The 25079-nt window shown below is 34.7% G+C and overlaps 2 protein-coding genes and 1 long non-coding RNA gene across 3 annotated transcripts; 1 reads left to right on the top strand and 2 right to left on the bottom strand.

The window, feature by feature from the left end:
• The first annotated feature begins 8849 nt into the window (after positions 1-8849).
• On the top strand, positions 8850-10743 carry LOC136797694 (uncharacterized). Its single transcript, XR_010845288.1, has 2 exons — positions 8850-9174; positions 9528-10743. It is a non-coding gene; the product is annotated as an uncharacterized lncRNA (long non-coding RNA).
• A 5391-nt stretch (positions 10744-16134) lies between these two features.
• Positions 16135-20449, bottom strand: LOC136797693 (dickkopf-related protein 3-like). Its single transcript, XM_067054278.1, has 5 exons — positions 20228-20449; positions 18683-18718; positions 18235-18430; positions 17020-17233; positions 16135-16190 (listed from the first exon to the last, which is right to left on the bottom strand). The coding sequence occupies exons 1-5, from the start codon at positions 20324-20326 to the stop codon at positions 16136-16138; spliced, it is 600 nt and encodes a 199-aa protein (XP_066910379.1). The 5' UTR covers positions 20327-20449; the 3' UTR covers position 16135.
• A 1488-nt stretch (positions 20450-21937) lies between these two features.
• On the bottom strand, positions 21938-23299 carry LOC136797692 (C-X-C chemokine receptor type 2-like). The gene has a single exon (XM_067054277.1). The coding sequence runs from the start codon at positions 23255-23257 to the stop codon at positions 21974-21976; it is 1284 nt and encodes a 427-aa protein (XP_066910378.1). The 5' UTR covers positions 23258-23299; the 3' UTR covers positions 21938-21973.
• Between the last annotated feature and the right edge of the window lie 1780 nt (positions 23300-25079).

The following is a 25079-nucleotide window of genomic DNA, read 5'->3' as shown; positions in this document are numbered from 1 at the left end:
ACTGATAAAATTACCTATATATAAAATCTTTCACATGGTGATGGTGTTATTGTCAACAATGTACTCAGTTTTTATGATTTATGAATAATTAGACTAAGAAGCTCAGTGCTTTAAATAGATAACCAGAAAATCATTTACCACTTGGAACTTATTCTTTAGATAGTGCTGGAGGTGTTGAATTTGACCCATGTGTTTCAATTTTAGTAACACTCATTGGTCAAATTCCGGTGTTTTCGGGTGTTTCCGAAAGGGAAAATGACTTTAATGCTTTTATAGATAACCAGAAAATTATTTACCACTGGAAACTTATTCTGTGGTGACACTCACTTTCTGTAAGGTGTCAATCACGTCCTGTCGTGTACTCAATTTCTGTAGTGTCACTCACTTTCTGTAGTGTCACTCACTTTCTGTAGTGTCACTCACTTTCGGCATTGCTAGAGGTGTCAAAAATGTGCCAGCTTTCTCCATATCTCACTACTAGCTTAAAACTCAAAAACTTACAATCAAACGTTTATTAGCGGCAGAAAAATTAGCTATTCACACGTAACACCTTTTTTAAAGTTGAAAATGCTTAATACGAGAAAACATTATCTTGAACATGTTCAAACTTTACGGTTTCCCATAGGTCCTCGAAAAAAAAAACAATATTCCGAAAGGCTGTCTGCGCACCAAATTTCAAAACGTAGAAAAAAGAGGCTCCATAGCAAAACAAATCGAAAAGGTTTCAATCCACTATTTCATCGAAGCGGAGCTGCTCCTTTATCTCCTAAATATTTTGACCAATGAAATATGAGCCCGAAGGGCTAGAATCGAATCTTTAACCTTTCTCAGGCAACAAAAAGTGAAGTATGTACCATAATAAAAAATGCAATTCCTTTGTTTTCGAGTGATATCTTTTACGAAATTTAGGTGTAAATTAAAGGTGTAGAGTTTAAAACTGTCATTTGTGTAAAAACCAGCCAGACCACGCTAGGCCGCGCAACTTTAGTAAGATTTTGTAGGCTTCAAATCTTACCAAGGAAATTCAATTCTAGCCCTTCGGGCTTATACTTCATTGAATTCGACACCAATATGAACACTTTATCCAGAGATTTGGGAAAAGAGGATAAGAATCGCCGCTGCCGCTCGCTGTTTTCTCATTGTTGACCATTGAATTCGGCGTCGTCTGAAGTCGCTAGGCTAGGGAACAACTTGGCCAAGAAGGTACTGCGAAAAAAATGGCGTTATGTGCAGTATTATAACAGTTCAAGAAAAACTGTCAGAATTTACTCCTTTGGAGGGGTTTTCTACTTATATAAACAACTGAAAAGAAAATAACGATCTTTTGGGGTTTCCACTGACAAAAAAATCTGCTGTTGCATGCTTTATTTTTTGAGAAAAAGATGGCGGAAGCAGGCATGCTAAAATTGGATGTGAAATGGGACCTTTTTATTTTTTTAGCTAGTTTGCCTTACTGGAAAGTCTTTCAGAGTCAAAAAAAGTGGTTTGGGTTGGCAAATGGTTGTAGGTGACTAGCCTAGCGTTTGGTTTTATTGGCACCTTCTAGATCTTTTTGGCACAAATCCTTCAAAGATAGCTGAAAAATTATATAAAAAAGTGTTATTTTTGTTTGTTAAGAAGTTGAATAAAATTATTTTTTTTGTGTTGCAAACATAATTTTATGGGTAGCAGTAAGGTTGATTAAGTGACAACCTATAGCTTAGTTTTACATGACACATCCTCAAACTTTCTTAGTATTTTGATTGAAGATGGGCAAAATCGACTAAAAATGTTGTATTTTTTTCCTAGTTTTAGATGAAAAAATAATGTTTTCCTAGCAAAACTTGCTTGATGGCAATGGATTTTAGTTTTGGTAAGTACACGCTAAATTATCCTTGATGCCTTTTTACCTTCTACTGAGGAAAAACATTTTTTGGGATTGAAATTTCAAGTTTTTGTAACAGAAAATTGCAATCAGGCTCTAATATATTTTACTTTTGTATTTAAAAACTATGACTCTGACCGGTTAGAGATTGGCTCTGACCGGTTAGTAGATTGGCTCTGACCGGTTAGTAGATTGGCTCTGACGGTTAGATTGGGCTCTGACCGGTTTGTAGATTGGCTCTGACCGGTTTGTAGATTGGCTCTGACCGGTTAGTAATTGCTCTGACCGGTTAGTAGATTGGCTCTGACGGTTGTAAGATTGGCTCTGACCGGTTTGTAGATGCTCTGACGGTTGTAGATTGGCTCTGACCGTTAGTAGATTGGCTCTGACCGTGGTTGGTAGTAATTGGCTCTGACCGGTTGTAGATTGGCTCTGACCGGTTTGTAGATTGGCTCTGACCGGTTTGTAGATTGGCTCTGACCGGTTAGTAGATTGGCTCTGACCGGTTAGTAGATTGGCTCTGACCGGTTTGTAGATTGGCTCTGACCGGTTTGTAGATTGGCTCTGACCGGGTAGATTGGCTCTGACCGGTTAGTAGATTGGCCTGACCCTCTGCCGGTTTGTAGATTGGCTCTGACCGGTTAGTAGATTGGCTCTGACCGGTTAGTAGATTGGCTCTGACCGGTTAGTAGATTGGCTCTGACCGGTTAATAGATTGGATTGGCCCATGAAGTATTGACCGTTATCCAGTTATATATAAGATTTATTTCACCGGTTGTTGTCGGTGGTTGGTAGAATTAAAATTTGTTGTTTGTGTTCTGTATAGACCTTTTTTCAAAGAGGACGTCCTGTTGAATAATTATGTGGTCCAGCTATAAAAACAATGATAGAGCAATACTGTATCATGCATATTGTAATAATTATGCATGGTTTTATCATTGTTTTTCTGCTGGACAATTATTCAACAAGGTGGTCTCTTTCATCCATCTTGAAAAAGGTCTATTTGTTCATGATAGCTTTGCTGCAAAGATCCTAATTCCCATTTTCATTATTATATACTTTCAGGTTAGTTACCATCATACTGCCCAATAACCTAGATCCATGAATTATTTTGTACCTTCACGTGGTTGGTATACAATGAGAATTGGCTTAAAATTTGTCTGAATTTGTCACGTACAAGGCTCAATATCTTTGTAAACACCAACAAATTCTGCTAATAAGATGGATGAGTGGAAACCATATTTAACTCAATGGAAACAACAATGGAATAATTCTATCAAATTGATTATGTGCATTATGTGTACCTAACAATTTGTTTCTATCTTGGATGTTTTTGGATTCAAATTTTTCCATGTGAATCAATTTGTATCATATAAATCCTCTCTGGAAAGTACATCTTGATTTGATTTTGATATGTAATGGCTGTAATTGCCAATAAAAATGAGTTCTTATGTTGTATATAATGTATGTAGTATATATGAATTTTTATTTTTTAATGGCAACTGAATTTCGATACCAAAACATGCTGCATTATGTACAAATCAGTTTTTTTTCTGATGACATTGCTGATGTCATGGTTTCTTTGCAGTTGGATTGAGGGCTTTTTATCCCTGTTTTACCAGGATGTCCTGCTTGATTACGCAAATAGTCCCAAACAAGACACCAGAATGCGGGTAGACTACAAATACAAGATATGAACCAACCATAGAGATATCAAAATGCTTTAATGGAAATTCCAGTTTGGACACTGAACTATTTTCATGCATCACATTATATAATTATTCATCTTCAGTCTGGTTATATTTATGCTCTTTTTCTCTAAAATTTCATTTGAAAGGGTAAATTGCTTTTTATCTTTGAGTCACACCTCTATTGGAATTAGTGAGCCCCCCAAATCCAAGAGTGTTTCACAATAAATATGTTTATTTTCCAAAGTGCTTTTAGTGAGGAAAAATTAAGTCAAAGTTTTTTTATTGTAATTAATTTTCTTGCAATTATTTAAGTAACTTTTTGGAAGCAATAAGACAAATAAAATTGACATAACAAGAATCAAATTAGTCCAGAAATTAAACCAGTTTATTATTATTTTTTGTTATTACAACGCGACCAGATTTTTGTATAATTTTTGTTTTTAATGTGTGCTACTTTTTTGTATTATATTGCTATTATTTTTTGCTTTGTTGTGTAAACTTCCAAAAGTTCTTACAAAAAAATTCATGATATTTTTGATTTTTAGTCATTGATATCATGAATTGCCATTGTTTTAGTCCTGTTTTTTTTTTCCTTTCCTTCCCTTCTCCTTCATTGTTTTAATATTCAACCTAGCTAGCTCTTTTTATATGATGAAACACTTTAGCCCGAGAAGTAATGAAAAACTATATTAGTTTTACCAGCTTCGTTTTGTGTTTGAATGCAATGATGAATTTTAAATTCTTTTTCACTAGTAATTATTTCTATTTCTACAATATAATCTGTGACATTGATTCGAGCATTCCTTGAGGAAAGTATTTTGGCTAAAACTGAAACTTTTTGATTCGACCTACACTGTATCCGCCATGTCCAAAATGAAAAGTGCTTATAAAAAATACCAAAATCCCCGATAGTAGAAATATTTCTATTTCACTTTCGATATCAACCGCGGCTGCCATTTTTTGTTTGTACTTCTAGTCTTGTGCACATAGAATAATCAAGCGCTCCGATTGGCTCAGAACTAAAACAATCGATCGGGCGCAGATATTTCAATAGAACAAAAGGTTCCCTAGCCTATATTTCAATAGCTGAATAGCGCAATTCTTATCCTCTTTTCCCAAATCTCTGCTTTATCATATCTGGAATGAAAACCATAATGAATTAATTACTAGCCGAAAAACTTATAGACTTATATCCTTATAGCAATACATCGTTTAGAAGTTTCGACTGCGCACGCGTCCAAACAATTTTCAATAGTTTTGACTTTAGCGACAGCGGGAAACTTCACTCTCCCCCGTAGAAAAGTGGTTATACTTACACACTTACGCGATAGTACGAAAAGAATGATAGAAAGAATAATATTATAAGGTGAATAATACCTAAGAAAATGATCAAAATTTCATTGTGATATTTTATCTCGTTGAAAAGATTTGTAAAACCGAAGGACTAAGGCAACATTTGAACCGGTTATAAGGGTGTACGGTGGCTTTTTTCTGCCTTTAATCGCGTTATAGTTAGCCTTGTAAATGCATGCAAATAAGTAGGCTACAAAATTCTATTGTTAACAGAGATACAAGTCCGACATGTTAACTTGATAGCATATCCGAATTTTTATCTGGTCAAATTAGTTTACCATGATAATAGGAGTGGGCTATACAGGGTCATTTTCATTTTTTTTGTCAAATCATGTCAAACTAAATTTTCTTTAGCTCCGTACCAGTGGATACCCCTTAAAACCCACAATAAAAAGTGGTACCCTCTATCTCATTGTTTAGTTGGAGTGTAAGGCTGAAACTTTTTGTGTTGAAAGTACGTTGTCTATGATTGTCTTCCCTAGCAGTGATGTTTTGTAGAAAACAGTTTTCAGTTTTTCACGAGGAAGTGAAAAAGTGCAGTTTTAGCTATTTACCCCTTAAAACCTACAAAATGGTTTTTCTCGAATAACTTTTTACAAAAAAGTTCTTTTGACCTCAAATTTTGAACAGTGATTCATTGTAAAGTTACTAATGTTATGAATATACCATTAGTACCAAAATGATCTCAAAAATATGTGTTAAAATCAAAATACCCCTTAAAACCTACAAAAATAAGGCTAAAAACCACAAAGTCCGACCCTTGCTAACGGGATACTCAAGCTGATGGATACAAATTGGTGGTGTGCTTCGTGATTCAATGGTTCAAAGACTTGCTAGAAATTCATTCCCACAACAATATTTTCATTTTTCAGGATTTCATGCCCATAATGCAATTGTGTGTGGTTTTTTCGTCAAAAACGGCTACGAAAGGCCAAAACCTTCATTCGCTTCATTTTCCTATGGTTCTAATGTTTTTCTAAATCTCCATCAAATTTGTGACATTTTGGTATGCAACATGACCAGGTTTTGAGAAAGTCGATTTTCAGATTTTATTGATCATCACCATAAAAGTGCTTTAAAGTAGAATTTTAAGGGCCTGTCATTTTCGTTGGGGTCTATTCACGAAGATGAAAATGATTTTTTCATACCTACCATAAGTATAGGTATCTAAAAAGTATAGGTTTTATGACCTTAAATTCAATTGTGTAATTTCTAGGTCCAAAAAACCTGATTTTTTGAAGAGATTTTTGATAAAATTTTGAATAACTTCGAATTTTAAGATACTTTAGCATCTTTAAAATCCTTAAAATTTGGTATTTTATGAAAGAACATTTATAAGAGGTTGTAAAAAATTGAAACATACCACATAAAATTAAATCTGGTAGTTATGAAAGCCAAAAATGCAACATTGTGGGTTTTAAGGGGTATGTGGTTTTAAGGGGTATCCACTGGTATGGCATATCTAGGCAGGATCAAAAAGAATTTTTGAGGTATTTTAAATATAAAAAATGTGGGAGCCCCTTTTCTGGCCCCCTATTAGACTCATATAAAGTATGACAAAAAAATCCCCAATTTGACCTGGAAACCTTAAAAATCATTAAATTTTGCTGCAATTTGGTACAAGTCCTCCTTGAATAACAATAATAACATTTTGTAAGTATTATTTAAAAATTTTCATTATCGGACGTTTTAGGGCGTGGCCAAACCCCAAAAAGGGCAAAAAGGATTGGGTAGCTCTAGAAAACTTTGGAATGATATTTTTGCCCTAAAGTTTTGCATAATTGACGAATCCTGAGAATATTTCCCAAAGTAAATTCGTTATTTCGTAAATAATTGTTTCGATGTCCGTAAAAAAAGGGGAAATATAGATGGGCTAGGGCTCATTCATAAATCGTGTAATTGGATTGAAATTCCCTCTAGAAATTGGTATTCTTGATCCAAGAACAGTTTTGAAGCCTTTCAGAGTCGAAATTCATGTAAAAGTTTCAATTTCCCGCTTTCAGAACTTCACGGAGGTAGTGCTAAATTAAGGAAAGTGTTTTTATCACATAGAGCAAATTGTCGGCAGTTCTACGAGAATTTACATTATTTCAGATATAAAAGAAGTGCTTACAATTCACAAACATAAATTTTGATGGATTTTCTGTTGTTCAAGATCATAAAAGTAAAAGGTTGTCAAGTTTTCATATATTTAGGACGATAAGTCACTCCCTCTAGGTAGGAAAAATAAAATTTTTAAGATTTCACAATTTACACTGACAAATCTTCATCTGAAGAGGTAATGTGACAAATTTAAGCAGGAAAGAATGTTTTCTCGCCTTTGTCAAGCCTTCCTCTTTTTTGCCTGCGTAAAGCCTTTGGGCTACGCCCAAAATGTCCAAAATTATATTTCCCGAATAAATGTTTTGATATACTTTATTTCTGTCCCTGAGAAGTGAATGTGTCAAATTTGAGCGGAATTCAATCACTGTGTGTCTCATTTCCAACATAATTTGGGTTAGTTGGGTAGATAGAAAAAGATTGATTTGAGGGCACAAACCTTAGCCTACATAAAGGCTTCCCACATTTTTTTTCTTCATTTTTGTTCAAAAATCCTATTTGATCCTGTCTACACTTATAATTTAGACCTCAAAAAAATTTAGTTTGACATTTTTTGAAAAATCACCCTGTATAGCCCACTCCTAATGATAACTGGCAAGTTATTATGGTGACATTTACGATGACACATTTTCAGGAAAAAATGACGCCAAAAAAAAAATGCCAATTATTTGATCAGGTTCTCATTTAGCAAAACGGGTAAATATTATATCTCAACATTTTTTTCCGACAAGTTAAGCTTATGCTCTTCAGGGAAATATCTCAACATCTTTTTGTGACCTGTTAAGCTTATGCTCTTCTCATTTCAACATTTTTAACAATTCGTCGGCTGAAAATGCTCATCACCATGATTTTAAACTATTTCAACAAAATTTGGTACTTCGGGAAAAGTGGATTAAAATATTGGATTGAAACAACAAAACTATGAGCAGGCTCAAACGGGAATATTTAGAACATTAAGTTAAAGCAAGACGCTTCTCAATCCATCCTGTACATATTTTTTCTCTCAATTCCCAGAAAACGGTAACCGTGTGAAGCATAGCAGAAACATATGGGGTATTACTGTATACTAGCGGTCCCAGACAACTTTACTCACAATCCAAAATATTCGTAATAAGTGCGAAAGGAAGGTGAATTTGAAATTTTAATTCCGACAAAATTTCTGAATAGAAACATTGAATACTTGCACCGTGGATAATTCTAATGAGGAAATTTCAATAGAATCTAAATAATAGGAAAATTCTATTAGAGCAAATCTGATATTTTAAAGGAAATTCGTATATGTTTTAACCATTTGAATTTTTTGAAGATTCAAATGATTGTGTATAATTTTGTAATTTTTGTTTTTTTATGCAAATCGAATGTTTTACTCCATAAAACGCCACACAAGCGTCAAATTCTCGACTTACGCATATCAAGTACCCTGAGTATCAGAGGTTACGTTTTTAAAGAATATATTAACCTCTGAAGACCAATAATATAAATTTTATCGCGCATGTGTCAATCTAATCACTGTACAGGGTGTCCCTAATTAAAGTATCGAGTCGAAACACAACTATGTAGGCCAGCGTCCAAGGTTTTCGTAGGGCACCCCTTAGATCAGGGCAAATTTTTGATATTATGCTCCTAATACGGTGTAGAATTGACAAAAAAAATTTGCCCTTCGAATCTCCTGCAGTTTTCGAGTGAATCGATTTTTAGTTAATCGATAGAACTTATCAAGGGTCCTTTACTAACGGTTTTTTCGAAGTCTGAAAATCAAATATCTAATGGTACCAACTGATTCAGCTTGAAAAGTAGATAAAGAAAATGGGGTTATTTTTTAAGTTTCGACCACCTCATCGACCTCTAACGGATGGACGGATAACTCATTGTTTTCAAGCGCGTTGGTTTTATTGTTCCCGAATCAATAGAATGATCACGTGATCATTGCATCAGAAAAATTCGAGGTCTCGATAACCCAGTTGATGTAATTCTCCTGGATGTAGGGTAGAAAAATAAAAAACAACTTGAAAATGAAGGAAACAGGGAAAGGAGCTCATGAAGGAAAGAAGCTGAAAATTGTATGGAATTGTCAATGAATTTTCAAGCTTTATTATCAAATTTTGTTCCAGTAAAAGAGAGTGCCATGATCATCTTCAAACCCAGTTTCTAATACAATTATGAAAGGTAGATAGATGTTTTGTTTATTTTTCGTCTGATGTGTATTCTTTTTTATAAAATTATAACTTGATAATCTACAGTATTAGCATATTTTTGTATCATAAACTTAATGATATAAATACAAAATACAGATCCTCACTCCAGTATCTAAACATCTGAAGGGAAATCTGAATGTTTACATACATTTTATTTGTGAAGGTGGGGTTTATCATGCATGATCATCAATCTTCCTTCTATCTCATTGAGATAAATACTATTATATATGTGAAACTTCAACAAAAATCAGGAATTCCATCTATAATATCACAGCTTCTGCTAACAGTACACTTTCACTCATAAAATTTTGTCTTCATTTTCAGGTTCTTCATCCTCGCAGCACACAGAGGTGTCCATCCTGTTTACACGTGTCCATACACACAGACGACAGAATACGAGCTGGAACAAAAGTAATTTTTTATGAACGTAGAGTGTTGAGATGAAACATACAAGCTCTGTGGTGGTGGCGTATAGTGTGAAAATAATGCTTGTCTATTAGTTGTGAGCTTATGATCAACTTCTCACCTTGATTTAACCATTGTCATACAAGAAGAAAAATTATCATGTTGGATTTCAAATAAAACGTAATTGGCAATAAACTGAATTTAACGTGCAACTCCATTTTCCACCTGTATATATAGACAACGACAAAATTGAGTTCGGTTACCATGTTAGTGTGGCGGATGATCCTAGTAAAATACACAGTTATGAACTGCTTGACCGACATTCCTCGAGAAAAAAAACACCGATAATATGCACAATAAAAATGAAAATCATCATCAGGCTTTTGGTACTATATTTGTTTGCTGATAGATAGAAACACTCATTATGGTTCCACAATAAAAGGGGCAGAAATTCATATATGTGCATTCTTTGTTCTTTACAGTCACTAGGTTTTATGTTGTTGCCATCTGGTATCTTCAAATCCTTGAATACTGTTGAATATATAATTCTAGCTGTCTAGCTGTTTTTTTATCTTACTAAAAAGAAATTAAGTTAATTAAAAGTTCAAATTATTTCAAGTGGCTGAAAATGGCTTTACATTGTATTATTTTTTAAATTGAAGGTATTATTATTTTTTCTACTGTGGCTTATTATAATTTGGACTGAAAAATGTTTCCATTATTTCTTGATTTAAAGTTGTTGTTTTTTAAAGAAAAGTTCATTTAAATTGTTTGCATCTTATTCCAAATTGACCCTGAATTCATGTTTTGAAATTGAAATTTTTCTTCACGTGTAATTGTAAATTGTATGATTTGATATACCGTAAAGTTGGGTAACTTGCATCAGTGGAGGAAAACTTGCATAGCCATCAAATGACTGACCAATCAAAGCAGCAAAACAAATAAACTAAGCAGCTCTGCTCACAGCTGTACTCTACTACCATTTTTGTTTTGATTTAACTTTGTATTTTAATGACCAGCCAGGTCATTCATTTGAGGGCTATGCATGTTAGCCTCCACTGATGCAAGTTACCCGATCTCAGGGTGAGACTTAATTGTAACTGACAATAAATTACAGCTTCATGTATGACTTGAATCATGTGTATCATCTTATTTTTTTAAAGACCAATCATTGTCAGTCATTGTCCACAGATTCCTAAATAACAAATTACCCTTTGACCTTCTGGAGTTTTTTAACTTTATTCAGCTTGATGCTGAAGATGAAAACACTCAAAGTACCAGAGGAGCATGTTTGAAACTACTTTTTGTTCCCTCCTACAACACCATTGCATTTGGAAACAAATCTTTCTCCAAGATTTGTATAACCCATTGGAATAGCATTCAGCGATCTTACCCAAATATTACTCTGAGCTCATCTGATTTCAGTTTTGTTAAATCTCTCGCCCTTACTTACTGTCTTGGGAGATACTGAGCACACCCCTCCCCTTAGCAAACTTTCTTTTAATTATTTTTTAATTAACAAATTTCTTAAAAAATTTTCTTAAAAATTATATAAATTTGAAGAAAGTGTTATAAATGCAATTTGTACTTAGGTGGCCGCATCTTTTTGATTAGCTAGACTATAAGGCGGTCTCCCTCCATATATTTTTTGTGCATTACATCACTTGTATCTTTTTTTGTAGTGTTAAATGGTAAATAAATACTTACTTACTTACTTACTTACTTACTCTTCTCAGAATGGCGACAAACCCTTTGAATATTTTTGGGTAATGTTACTTTATATAGCAGGACGAGTTCGATTAACACTTCTCTAATTTTTCAGTAGATTCTATTTCTATTCAATCAAACCTTCGAAATTATACCTGGGCAGCACAATACTATACAGGCTAAATAACATATCCTTTTTTGAACCTAAGCTAAAATTGTTAATAATTTAATAAAAAGGATATTAATTTCAACTTTCATGTATTTAAAACCTTTTTGTTTACCCAAATTTTGGTACTATCATAAACTTGTATTATGATATAAGCCCCAAAATCAAGGCTTGGAATAAATGAAGAAATGTTACTTAAGTTCAAAATTGATTTAAAGATAGCAAGCATAAGCAAACGATAAGAAGCCTCTTATCAAACCTGTTGAGAAATAAGCTCAGATTTCATGGTTTTCACTTAGAAACAATCCATAATTTTTTTTATTATTAAGTATGAAATATATTTACCAGGACAATGGTTAACTGGCACAACAAACCTAAGTAAAAATAATGACAATTTAAAGTGACAAATAAAAATTCTAGTTATTCCCTGGAAATAACAGCAAGGTGTTAAATTTCTTATTACAAAAAGGGTGGAAAAGGTGAAAACATCATCACATGGCCTTCTAAAATTGTAAAAACTTCATAACTACTTTATAACTTAAACTCAGAAATTTTTCAGCCAAAGTCAAAGTATTTAAGATAACAAGGGCATGTCAATTTTGTCAACTAAGAGAACATTTTTTTTTAAATTTCAATTGAGATCATCCCAAAGTATGTTAGCAGACAATTTGAATAGCTGACAGATTTTGAAAACTGGAGAGGCCAACTGTGTTTCATCCGAGGGGGGGGGCTACTTAGGCAAAATGGGTGCCGAGTATGTGCGAGCCATAAGGGTCCCTTTTTTACACCCTCAAAAGTCTCTCAAAGGGGTACAAAAACCTTTTAAAAGAAAATTGAGTCTCTATAAGGGTCCAAAAATCACGAAAATCAACAATTTTGAGAAAAGATGACTTACCGGTCACCTCACAAACCTAGTACTCTGGGTACGTTTAATTAACTAGAGAGTTACAAATCTGCTTAAGAAATTCAAGGAAGGACCTTTCAATAAAATTCTATGTTACAATTTATAAATCTCAATATATATTGTATAAAAAAATAGAAAAATATCAATCATTTCACTGTAGTGCAATTCGCCCCCGATTGTCTAACCAAAGGGCAGGGCGATAATGCAAGTATCATATTCTTGTCATTTCACATTTGTATTCATTGTCCATAAATGGATCTTTAAAGTTAACATTATTATCTTTTAATTCATCTCAATCTGTTAGTGTTGTACTGTCACAGTTTCCTAGCAATATTACTGACTTGCGTTGAAAGATTTCTGATAAAAATTTGATTTAGTTTTATTCAGTTTCAGAAGCTTGTATCATACACACCAATTGTTCACACAAAAATCATGAAATCATAATAATTGATATCCAGCATTTGTTGGCTAAGATTCTTATTGCGTCATACAAGGATCCAATGATTCTAGTTCGTAACTCCCAACGTCTTTCTGTCAGTCTGTAGGAAAAAAGAAACAAAAATTTATAAGGATATGTGTGTATAAAATGATAAGATGACTAAAAGATTAGTGATTTTCAGAGGCAGGTTCACTTTGAGTAGCTTAAAATTCCTCCATTGACAACCTGAAATCTGCCTCCCTCTTCCACTATTTTTAGTGTTATTGTGGTTCTTAATAGAGTTGGAAAATACTTTTAATTTCATTAGAAAATTAATATGATATACAGGTGCTAAAAGCAGTAATAAAGCACTACCACAGAGAGTAAGAGGACCACTGATCACAGCTAAAACTTGACCAAAGAATGTAACATATACAAGATGGGGTTAGAAATAAACACAAACTCACCCCTCTGCTATCTGAAGTATGCAACTGCAATGGATTTATTAACTTTTCTTTAGCTCAACGCACGGTTGTGTGCTGTAGAGTTGATTCCTGAGTCAGAGTGATTTGACGTGTTTTGGCAGCAGTTCTTACACACCAAATGTATAAGATATATGTTTTGCAAAGCATCATGTTCCATTTCCAGATGTCTTTTGAGTTTATTTATTCATTGAATACAATCTCTTGCTTTAGATAGGAGAATGGATACACAAAATTCAAGTTCCAACTTTCATAGTTTCTGCAGGAGATGATAGAGGCAAATCAGCCTAGTAACGACGTCATTTCGGTCTGTCTCAGCATGATTTTCAAATAAAATGAATAGAGCCCCTCTACCATGAATAGGTGTGGATCCAATTCAATTCTTTCGAGCAACTCTTCATCTACCACCATTCGAAGCAGCAATCCTATTCATTCAGGGAAAACCAAGATATTGCTCCAGCTCTGACATCCACAATTTCAAAATGAGAGCCTGTCGGGTTTTCAAAGGTTTAAGTGTCGGTTTGTTTGTCTCGATGAATAAAAAGTTTGAGAATTATTCCTTCTGGATATTGGTACAACAACAATCTTTGAATCCTCTGAAAAAAACTCCATAGTGATAGCATAAGCACAAAGAAAGATATTTCAGCTGCAGTGGTTGTTATGCAGGCGATGTCGGAAAAATTTTTTTCGTCGCCATGTTGAAAATCTCCAAAATTCAAATTTTTGGCGGCAACGCGCTCCCTGCACAAAGGATAAAGCCGCGCTTTGTTTTTGAAACAATGAGTTATCCGTCCATCCGTTAGAGGTCGATGCTTTAATTAGGGACACCCTGTAGAAAGAATCAAAGATGAAGAGCAAATATTACCTTATTAATGTCTAGCAGACTGTATCAGTATGCATTTTACTATTTACAAATTCCCCAGAAACCTCCAAGTTTAATTGAAGCGGTGAGTTTCTTTTGAAAGAAATCTTTTACTTGATCCCCAAATGTATAACAGTAATTACTAAACTATTAATTATGGAAACGTCACTTTAATTGAATCGATATAATAGACAGACTTTATGTTCAATTCAATTCAATTCAATTTTTTTTTTCAATTCAAAGTAATTTATTCGCCTGCATATCATTAAAAATTTACATATTTAAGTTTGTATAAATTAGGGGAGGGGATGTTATGATTCTCTATCACTGACTATTTTTAAAAAACATTGATGATAATTTTTTGGTTGTGTTTTTAACGACAGGAATAAAAATATGAACTTTGAACTTCATCCAAGATCTTGGATGGTCGTCATGGTTACTTTTGTCTGCGTTGATTGCGCGCTGAATAGAATATCGATTGGTCGGCACAGCGTCGATATATGATTTCGACCTGTGCTTTTCACGGTACATATCAAGAATAAGAAAAATAATAAAGTAATTACCATCCCAAAGGGAAATTGGGCTATCTTTAAATACAAATGCTAGCGTGACAGGATAATTGCCCCCGGGACAATTACGCCCAGCACAATTTCATCCTGTCCAAAATGTCAAGATATTTGCCCGAAACGTTCAAGCCTAACTGGGTGATTTCATCCTGTCCAAAATGTCAAGTTATTTACCCGAAACGCTCAAGCCCAACTGGGTGATTTTCTTCTGTCCAAATTTTCAAGTTATTTGCCCGAAACGTTCAAGCCTAACTGGGTGATTTCTTCCTGTCCAAAATGTCATCAAGTTCTTTGCCCGAAACGCTCAAGCTTAATTGGGGGACCCCTTAATTGGGTGATTCTTTAAAAAGTCAATATTTTTATTCTACCGTATTATTTTTTAAGTGCAACAAGAAAATTTACACATCGTAACACGACTTCTAACAAGGTTCTTTTTATCTTGCTTTTTTCAAAAAATACTAATAAGATTTGATTTTCTTTTCACCCTGTTAACTATCATAATAAATATCAGCGCGATTTTGTGGCAGAAACAAGCCACGTTGATAAGGATGCTTCTTTCCTGCCTATCCCTATCCCAACAAACGACCGTGCCGAAAAAAAAGCCGTGGCCGTCTGGTACCGAGAACTTTTCATCATACCTCAAAGTCTGTCTCACTTTCACTTTCGTAGCCCAGACTGGGAGCACTTGAGGTGACATGGAAGCGTCTGTCAACGGAGTTCACTATGCCTATCTTTTTTTGACTGATGTGGAGAGTACTCCCCCCAGTACTGTTCTCAAGAGACAATAAGGTTAGGGTGAATTCCTGAACTAAGAACTAAGGTAATGGTGGTGATCGTAATAAAAGCAAAATATTGGCGTCATTGGTTGAGAGCGATGCTAAGGGGTATCGGTGTATCGATCAAGTCGAATTAATTTGACAACATAAAAATTTATTTTGATTCAAATATTTTAGGAATGGTTCTATTCACAAAAAATTATGTTTCTGATTAAAAATAACAGTTCTCTAGGTAATGGTATTGTTAGTTTTTCAGGTACGAAATTATAAAAGTCTTTCGATTTTGCGGATTTATAATGCTACTATTAGGTCGAAAATTCAAAAAAAAATTATTTCAAAAATTCTTTTCACGGGCAAGCCAGGGAAAAATTGTTTTTTTTTAAGTAGTTGGAATCTAGGTTATTTCAAAAATAATCTAAGATAGTGTATATTACGAAAATAAAAATATTTATAAACAATATGATTGTATTAAATCATAAAAACAATAATTGTTGGTATGTTGTTAGTGTAATAGCGAGATGTTATACTTAAGCATTACAAGGTAACATTGATGTAACATGTAATGTTTTACATCGATAACATTAGCATTAGTGCTATAATGTTTAGATGATGAGTCTGTATTATAAGAGTTTGTATAATAAGTCGTTTATTTCTTTCCTTTTCCACCTGAAGGTAAGCAGATCTCGTGAACGCCAAAGATTCTGAAAAGAGAAAATTGGTAAAAATGAAAGCACCCCTGTCTCTGTTAAGCAAATGAGAATTATAAGGGGCTAGATGGTAATGGGGATAGAAAATCTGTTTTAATGTACGAGTAGTGACAATTTCAAAGTGTATTATTCTTCTAATGCCCAGGGAGTGCTACCCTTGCCGACCGACGGGGGTGCTCCGCTGAGGTCCGAAAAATGGACCCTATGTGGGACTCATTTTTTCAAAAATTCAGACCCTGAATGGGACTGAAATCCCCAAATTTTCTCAAATTTTCTACTTTTTCCCCAAATTTTCCAAAAAAGGCACCCTACGAGGGTCTGGTTATTCTATTTTGGTGTTTTTGCGACCCTACCTGGGACTCGTGGAGGTTAAAAAAGGTACCTTGACCAGCGGCGCATCCCGTAACCCATTTTGCCTTAGAACCCCCCCCCCCCACCCCGGGTTCTAAAGTTTTTTATCTTAGAAACTTAGTGCGAAATTTTCAACTACAATTTATTTGTTATTACTCAAAATAGTCCAAAGTTTGCCTGGTAGGTCGAACCCGTCGTCTATACATCAGATTACCGAGTTTATGTATTTGCATTATTGAGGACGGTAGAGTGACTGAAGTGATTTCGAAAAACCCGTAGTTCTGACCCGCAAAGTCGAGGACGGTAAAAGTGCTGATTTACCGTTGTCCTGAGCTATTCAGGATCTAAGCAAATTAAAAGCTTACCATCTCAGTCGCAAAAAAACACACATACATAACTCGGTATTATAGAAATGCAAGACGGCTCCCTGTCTGTCCCCCATTAGCGATAATCAATTCAAAAATCTACTTACCCGACTTGTTTACAGACAAGGCCTTGTTTACATGGTCCACAAACAGGTTGGACAGTTCCTCCGATATATACAGTTCTGAATTGATTGTATGGTCCACAAGTTTCATGCTCGTCTAAAGCAGGTTTACAAATACTGATGACTGGGTTAATAGCTGGCTCACGGACACAACAAAGATCAGGTCCGGAACAATCCTTTTGACGATCGCAGAAAGTTCCTGAAATATGAAAAAAATATGTTGTTAAAGAGATAAATGTTAGAGCCAAATTTCTGAGTCTCAAAACTAAAGGTAAAAAATTTCATATTTCCTAAGCCATTTCGAAAAAAAGACTGGAGATGACGATCTTATATCTCTTATATTTTTGTAAATTGTGTATCAATTTGGACTAGCAAGTGTAGGTAAAGTTTACAAAAGGTAAATTCAATTTTTTACAGTATCACATAGTCGAACACCCCTGTCTCACTGACCCGGTGGAAATTTCATAGCCAGTGGGGATAGAATTAGGAACTAATATGAACAAATATCCCAGTGGGGGAAAAACTCCTTTTAAATTTTATAACTGGGGATATTTATTTCCATTGTTTTCAATACAAAAAATCCAGTGGGGACGGCAAATTCAGATCAAAACTTTACGGTGGGGATAGTAATACTACATTTTTCCCAATGGAGACGAAATTTAAGGAGTTTTCCTCCACCGGGGACGAATTTTGGGCTTATTTTTCCAGTGGGGCAGGGGTCCCACCGGGTCTGTGACACAGGGGTGTAGTCGAGATTGGCATGCAAAACCATTTAGTTTAAAGCTCCGTAGGGCTAGAGTTGGAACTCTTGGATGAGAAATAAAGCCACTTATTTCCGAATTTGTAAAACGCGTGACCAGCGTAGTTTTCACACAAACGCCATTGCAAGATTTTGAAAAATATACCGCACGAAAATAAAAAACCGTTAGATTTAATCCGTTATTCTATCCGTTATATTAGACGGCACAAATCTTAAAGTTTAATTTTTTCTTGCTTGAGAAAGGTTGAAGTTTCCTGCTCTAGCTCTTTTGGTTGTAGCTCAATGATGTTAACTTCCTGTGCAGATCCTTTTACACATATCAGCAACTTTCATCCTTTTTAAATGTTCAATGAACGTAAACAAAATATGACCGCTAAGCGAATTACAAGCAAACTAAGGAACTGGGTACGACTTTGAAATAACATCAACCAATAACATACCTTCTTTTCCTTTAGCTGATCCTTTCTTGCATCTTCCATAAGTACATTCAGTTCCTGGGCAGCATTGTCCGTTTTGTGTACAAGCAACATTTTCTTTCAAACAGTCAACACACAAAAACATGTGACAATATTTGGTAGGTTCTGGGCATGCTTTGTGGACATTACATTCTTGGGAGTAATAACCTGGTGCAATCATCTATGAACAAAAGAACAATGTGCGTTAGATTTCACATCACTGTATAATTACTATGACTCCATATTCTGGAATGAAATGGAATCAATTTTTTACAAACAGACGTCCCACTCTTGGTTAAGTGGATTCGGCGCCCCAAAGATTTCTAACTTAAAAAGAAAAATCCAACCTTTAGAACACTGCTAAGTACGTATAATTCGGGTATTTTGATATAATGAATCTTACTGATGAACAAGGGAGAGAAACAAAACTTACCTTTTTTACTTTTTGGTCTGTAGCAAAGCTTTCGTCCTAGAAAAAAAATATAGATCAGTAATTTGAATAATATATACCAGTAATCAGAGCTACTTTACTGAGGGTAATTATTATTAAGGCCAATATTTCGTTTCCGTTTGGAAAAAATACACCACATTTTCAGCCGCACTTGAAAATTGACTGTGATTCCATTCCTATTTCAAATCCAAGGGAAAGAATTTCACTCAAAACCTTCCCCACTCGATTTTATGACCTGAGAACAATAAAATTTCTATCTCCATTAGGATTTCGATAGAAAATTTCATTCCCACTGCCAGAAAAAGTTCCACCGGGACTGCGAGATAGGAGTTTTAAAAAAGTGCCCCAAAATCTTGAAAATTGGAAATCAGAATATTTGTAGGCCTTTTCCATCCTCGGTCATACAGAGTAAAGTGGTCACAGGTGTTTTTTTTCCACATGAAAAGAAAATGAATTCATCATCATCAAACAATTATTTCAAACAAGAAAATTCTGGAGATTTTGTTTTGAGAATTGAATGTTTAATCATATTTTTAACATTCTGCTTTTCCTAAGGAATTCCTTTAGATTTTCTTTTCCTATCTAGCCTAATCCAAGCCTGAAATACCAGCCAACATTTTAAATTAGAGGGAAGAAGATATAAGGATGTCTGCTAAAACTACAGTAATTTGAAAAAAATTCTTAATTCTCCATTCGGAAGTGAGATTGGGCTACGAGTAATATTTTTATCACGGTGAGGAGACTGGTAAGGATGGGACACAGGTTCTACTGTAAGTACTTTAATAAACTCAGGTTCTACTCGAAGTGTAATTGTAATGCATTTACTATGTATATACAATGGAGTTCTTTAACTTGAACCTTTACAAATTTGTTTCACCCGTGCGTGTTTGAGTAATGGAGACTCCACTGTACATGCATAATGATTATAATGAGAGTTTACTAAATTTTTTCGAATTCAGAGTTTCATGGTACTTGTAAGCCAATAGTCAGCGAAATAGGATATGTATAATTATAAAGATAATTTGATATGGGTCTGTTGTCTCACTGTCTGTTCTGGTTTGAGATTTTGCCAAACCAATTACAGTACGTAAAGTATGCGTCCTCTGTATAGGCGCACTCGGAGTAGTCCAGGAGCTGGAGCTCAACTACTTTTTGCCTTTACTAATTCTGACAGGGGGAAAAGGAGAGAGTCCAGTGGAACCCACAAATTATGTAACTGAAACTATTAACTGCCACACCAAATTTGAATTTAAAACCAATCAGAATTCCCTTTTTTTTTAATAATTGTCCTGTCGCAGCGCCATCATTCAAATCAAGAAAGCGAAGATAGTATACGGCAGATTTTCTGACTACACTCGGAAACACTCTTCTATGGTAATCTGTTTGGGGTAATTCTCAATATCACAGGACACAGCAGGTACATAATGTGCTTACATATAGACAACATTCACAAGGTCCAATCTCATCGAATCTGGTATAATAGGTGCTCCTCTATAATAAAACTCATCAAGATGAAGAATCACTCACCTTCTTATCAACATCCTCTTCGGTGGCAACGAATTTCTTGGCTGAGGTGCACACCACCAAAACAGCTCCCAAAAGGAGCATTTTATATAAAGTGCGCATTATGATGACCACGAAAAATTATATCCCTAATGCCCAGTGGGAATTTCACCACATGAACAAAAACAATAAAACAAATTTTATATAAAAAAAGCACAACTTTTATTATTTTTTCTTCGTCGAAACAAGACAATCAGTCAAAATTCCCAAGTTGCTAGAAAGCTCTTCTTCAGCATGAATAATCAATTAAGTAAATGTACGTTCTGCATAACTTTTCGAAATGGTTGAATGCGTAAAAATTCACTTGTCGCGTAAACAACCACAAATTTTTGTTGTTATGCAGTTGAAACATTAAAAACAGACGTTTTCAATTTCATTTTCACTTTTCTTGCATTGTTCTTCATGCAGGTTTTGCAGAGCTGACAGGGCTCATTGGAGGTCAATTTCTTTAGTATTTACAAACACAAACATGGAAACACTTTTAGATCCATATTGATGCATTTTTCTGGAGTTTGGAGGATTAGATTTCCAAATATTTTATTTATAAGATGTTTTTCTTTCCTCTATTTTTTGAAAAACAATACTTTTGCGCTCAATCCTAAAAATAAGTAACTAAGGTTAAATACAGGGTGTCCGTAAAAAAAGTATCGAGTCAAAACACAATTTTTACCCCAATTACCGATATACCGAACTTTTTCACTCAAATATCGATACCGATCAATTTCAGTATTTTGTACCAACATTCATATGTGTAAATTTTCTAGACTCCATTTCCATTGTTTCTCTTTAAAATTTCAATGATGAAAACATGATTTCTTGATTTCACGATCTTTGATACCGATAGTTGACCAGAACATTAATAAGAAAAACGGTCTTTTACCGATACCGAGATGCTTTCGAAATACCGATTACCGATTTTTTATTTCCCTAATACTGTTATGCGGATCTAAAGTAAAGGGCAATACCGATGTATCGATATCCCGTACGCCCCCTATAAGGTGGGCAAAAAAATACGGTCAGACAAAAATTGTGCTACTTGCAGAGCAATTAGTGCGATGGAAATTATATTTCTCCTTTGTTAGTTGCACTCCAGCTGGGAAATATAAGTCGCATGAACGTCGTTGATACGTCACAAATTACGACACCAGTACGCTGACTGTAAGTGGGGAAGTATAATTTCGTGGCTGTTGATTAATTTCAATTTTGTGGCGTAAAAATATAGGACACATCTGGTAGTTTGATATAACATTGATAATCGGAGACGTCATAGAGACGTGATATTAACGTAATACGAACTACCCGTCACCAGGGACTTTGCTGAAGTGTCGTAAAAAAGCAAAGAGAAGCTAAGCTTATTTTTAGAATTTATATTGCACTAATTGTTCGGGAAGTAGACCATATTTTTTGCCCACCCGCAATATTTTATTTAGTTAATATTTTATTTTTTTTAACTCCCCCAATTTTTCCTTGAATCGTGTTAATAAAAATGAGCATTGTCAAGCATTAACGCAAATCAGCAAACTTATGTCATCTCAATCTATTCCTCTCAATATATTAGTGGCTATCAGATAAATAATCCAAAAATTACTTATCCCTACGAAAAGAAAAATTCGATATAGAATAAAGTTTTTTAGACTTTCTGACGAAAGAAAACATTTAGCCGGATCTTTGCGGCTCTTGATTAAACATATTGCTTCTTTCGTAGAAACTTCAAACAAATGTCTCTGTCTTCCTATTAAAACTTGCTTTGAAAGATGATTTGTGTTCGCTTATTGATTGTCGACCTTTGCTTGACAATACAAGTGTTTGTTGAGTGCTTAAGCTCATTTTCTTCGGATAAGGGTATGCATGTTTCTTATAGTATATTCCTGTTGTTGACGACTGATCTTTGAGAGCTAAAGGGTTTCCTTCATTAAGACAATGGTTTGCGATATAAGCCTTGACGTTACATGTTGACGATTTTTCTCGATAGTTATTAGTGCCAGATGATAAAAGGCCTTTTAGTATAGATTTTACTGTTGTTTTAAATCGTTTATCGTTCAATATGTAAATAAAGGGGTTCACAAGACAATGAAGATGAACCAGTGCTGAACTCCAGTATAGAATAAAAAAGATCTTTCTTGCTTCTTTTGGATCGTATTTTGGTGCGTAAAGGGTCCACAGGATTAGGGTGTTGTTGGGTAGTGTTGTAACCACGAATACTAAAACGATGATGGTCAACATAAGAGTGATTTGTTTGTTATGGTGGAAGTCTGTTGACGAGACATGCATTGATTTCTTAGAAATGGTCGTAAACCGTCTATAAACTTTCCGTAAAATGTTCACATAGCAATATAACATGATAGTGACTGGAAGAGGGAGCGTGACGAAAATATTTAGCAGGTCCCAGTACTTAGCCGATGACGGATCCATATCACGTACGCAATCTATTTTACCGTGGTCAACAATGCGTAGATTCAAAAGCGTTGGTAAATGTAAAGATAAAGCACCGAACGCTAAAAAACAGACGGTTGCGATTTGCCGTTTGTTTGACATTTTCTCACGGAAAGGATACACGATTGAACGATAACGATCCCACGCGATGAATATGATCACGAAAATGGAGAACGTGATTGAAGCGTGAGGTATGACAGTGAAACGGCATAAGATTTCCCCAAGATGCCATTCGTGCTCTTTAAACCGGCGATGAACATATAACATTTCGGACAGGGCGTAAATTAGATCGGACGCCGATAAACATTGAATTAATAACTTATGCTTGGACAAATAACTTTTACTTGAGCATGCGCATAATGTGAAAATATTCAACAATAGCGACAATGATACAACAGTTAATTGATACCACGAGACAGCGCTTTCAATAGCCAAGAACAATCTCATCTGTGGATCTTGTTGCATGCTGCTGTATTCGAGTTGTTGAAATGTTGAAGTATTAACGCATAATGAAGCGTTAGAGATGATATCGCTGGTTATATTACACTTCATCATATCCATACACGATTATTGAGTTTTGATTTATTTTTTCATTCCGACACCTTGATCAAATTTTTGTTTTTGTCTACTTTCGATATTCTATTTCAAAAACAATATATTTTCACGCCTTTTTTTCAACTTTTCATCCTTTATCCGACCCCTCCTCTTCAGTTTAAAAGTTCTTTTTTTTTACTTTAATTTCTCTTTACTTTTTCGTTGATTTTTATTTCGAATACATCTTCTATGTGAAATAGAAATGAGAGGTTGTTTAAGTCCACGTCTAAGAAGGTAGATAAGCCTACGTATTTTCTATGTCCCAGATGGTCTTTTGATTGTCATATAGTACGGTTTGACGGTTTCATCATCAACTACAATAAGGCCGTTGGTGTTTTTATTGTGAAATTCATGGAAACACTTTTTTTGTGAATATGTTATAATATGTTCTGTTACATTTTATCATTTACTGTCGAAACTAGAGAAAATCTAAGATAATCCCCAAATTTATATTCACTAACTTTACGTTCAATCGTTTACAAAGAAAGTTTGATAGTCCAAATACAAAATCTTCTTGCTGATAACGATCTATCATTCTTACCATCCCACACATCTCGCACATTATAAAAAAATTATTAAAAAAACAACACCAAAACAATGCCAAACCCCTTCAAAGTTTTCAAAACTAACATACCCAGCTGGCACACAACGTTGTTTTAACGTTCAAATAACGTTATTTGGACGTTATGAATGTCAAATGGACGTTGTTTTGACGCTGTGTGCCGGCTGGGTATAGAAATACCTCCTTAATCTGAAAAATTTGTCAATTGGTCGTGGTTTTCTGTTTCATTGTTTTTCTGGGTCAAGTGGTATGTATTAAAGCAAAGCAATAAATGGTGTCTTCCAAATTACACTGGATCATTTATCAGTGCGCTATCCAGCCTATCAAAAAGCTATAAATGCGTGCACCCGGGATAATGGGTCTCTAAAGAGAAAATTCCATTCTCCTATATAGTTTGATATATAAGTTGTTTTTTTCCGTGAGGTTTGATGACTAAGCACCGTAAACCTATATTTCCTTTCTTTCAGGGGTGGGATGATACTTCATTTATTCCGAATATTCCAAAGAAAAAGTTATTTTGGATTTCCAGGCAGAGATCTAGTTCTCCAGGGGATATCCACACACAGTTTCAAGAATTCCTTTTGTCTTGAAAAAGTTTGTCCACTCCCTGTATGGATACCAAACGGATCAACCGGGCTTTCCCAGAAAAAAATTGAATATGGGGGTGGAGGATATAACAATTTTGATTTTTCGCTACACCCCCCCCCACCCGCGGACAATATATCCACAACCCCCCATATACAGAAATTTTCTGGAAGAGCCCAATAGAAAAGTAAATGACAACCCCGTATCACATAAACCCGGTGAAATTCTACGGAAAAACTACTGGTCTAAAAAGCTCTGAAATCGAATCATCCATTTGAAACCAACATGATAAAAACTTTCCTGCACTACACTAGGGAGATTGGGTATTTTCGATATCAATCACTCTATGGGAGTTTCTTTAAAAAAATACCGACAAGGGAAAAAATACCGCCATTATCCTAAGATAATTGCATTTTCGAGATAACAAAAATATCACATCTCTAACCCTCACTAGAATTTTAAGAGTCTTTTTATCAAGTCTTTCTCAAAATACCTCGAAGAAAGATTCCATATAATCGAAATATTTAAGACAAAAATTCTTATTGGAGTTTCCCTCGGATGTCAGAAAAGGTAAATCGGGGGATTCTAATTTATTGTATCTGTATCCGAATAAGTTACTACAAGGATATACATAACCAATAA

This window comes from Clytia hemisphaerica, unplaced genomic scaffold (assembly GCF_902728285.1).
Source record: "Clytia hemisphaerica strain Z4C2 unplaced genomic scaffold, Clytia hemisphaerica genome assembly, whole genome shotgun sequence".
NCBI lineage: Eukaryota > Metazoa > Cnidaria > Hydrozoa > Leptothecata > Clytiidae > Clytia > Clytia hemisphaerica.
Note: the sequence above shows the minus strand (reverse complement) of the source record. Positions and strands in the feature narration are given on the sequence as shown.

Bases quoted from the DNA above. Each gene is read 5' to 3' on its own strand.
- LOC136797693 (XM_067054278.1), bottom strand. From the start codon at position 20,326: ATGCGCACTTTATATAAAATGCTCCTTTTGGGAGCTGTTTTGGTGGTG. The intron at 18,719-20,227 runs GTGAGTGATTCT...TTTTTTTTCTAG, and splicing joins AAGAGGATGTTGATAAGAAG to GACGAAAGCTTTGCTACAGA. The intron at 18,431-18,682 runs GTAAGTTTTGTT...TTTTGTTCATAG, and splicing joins CAGACCAAAAAGTAAAAAAG to ATGATTGCACCAGGTTATTA.
- LOC136797692 (XM_067054277.1), bottom strand. From the start codon at position 23,257: ATGGATATGATGAAGTGTAATATAACCAGCGATATCATCTCTAACGCT.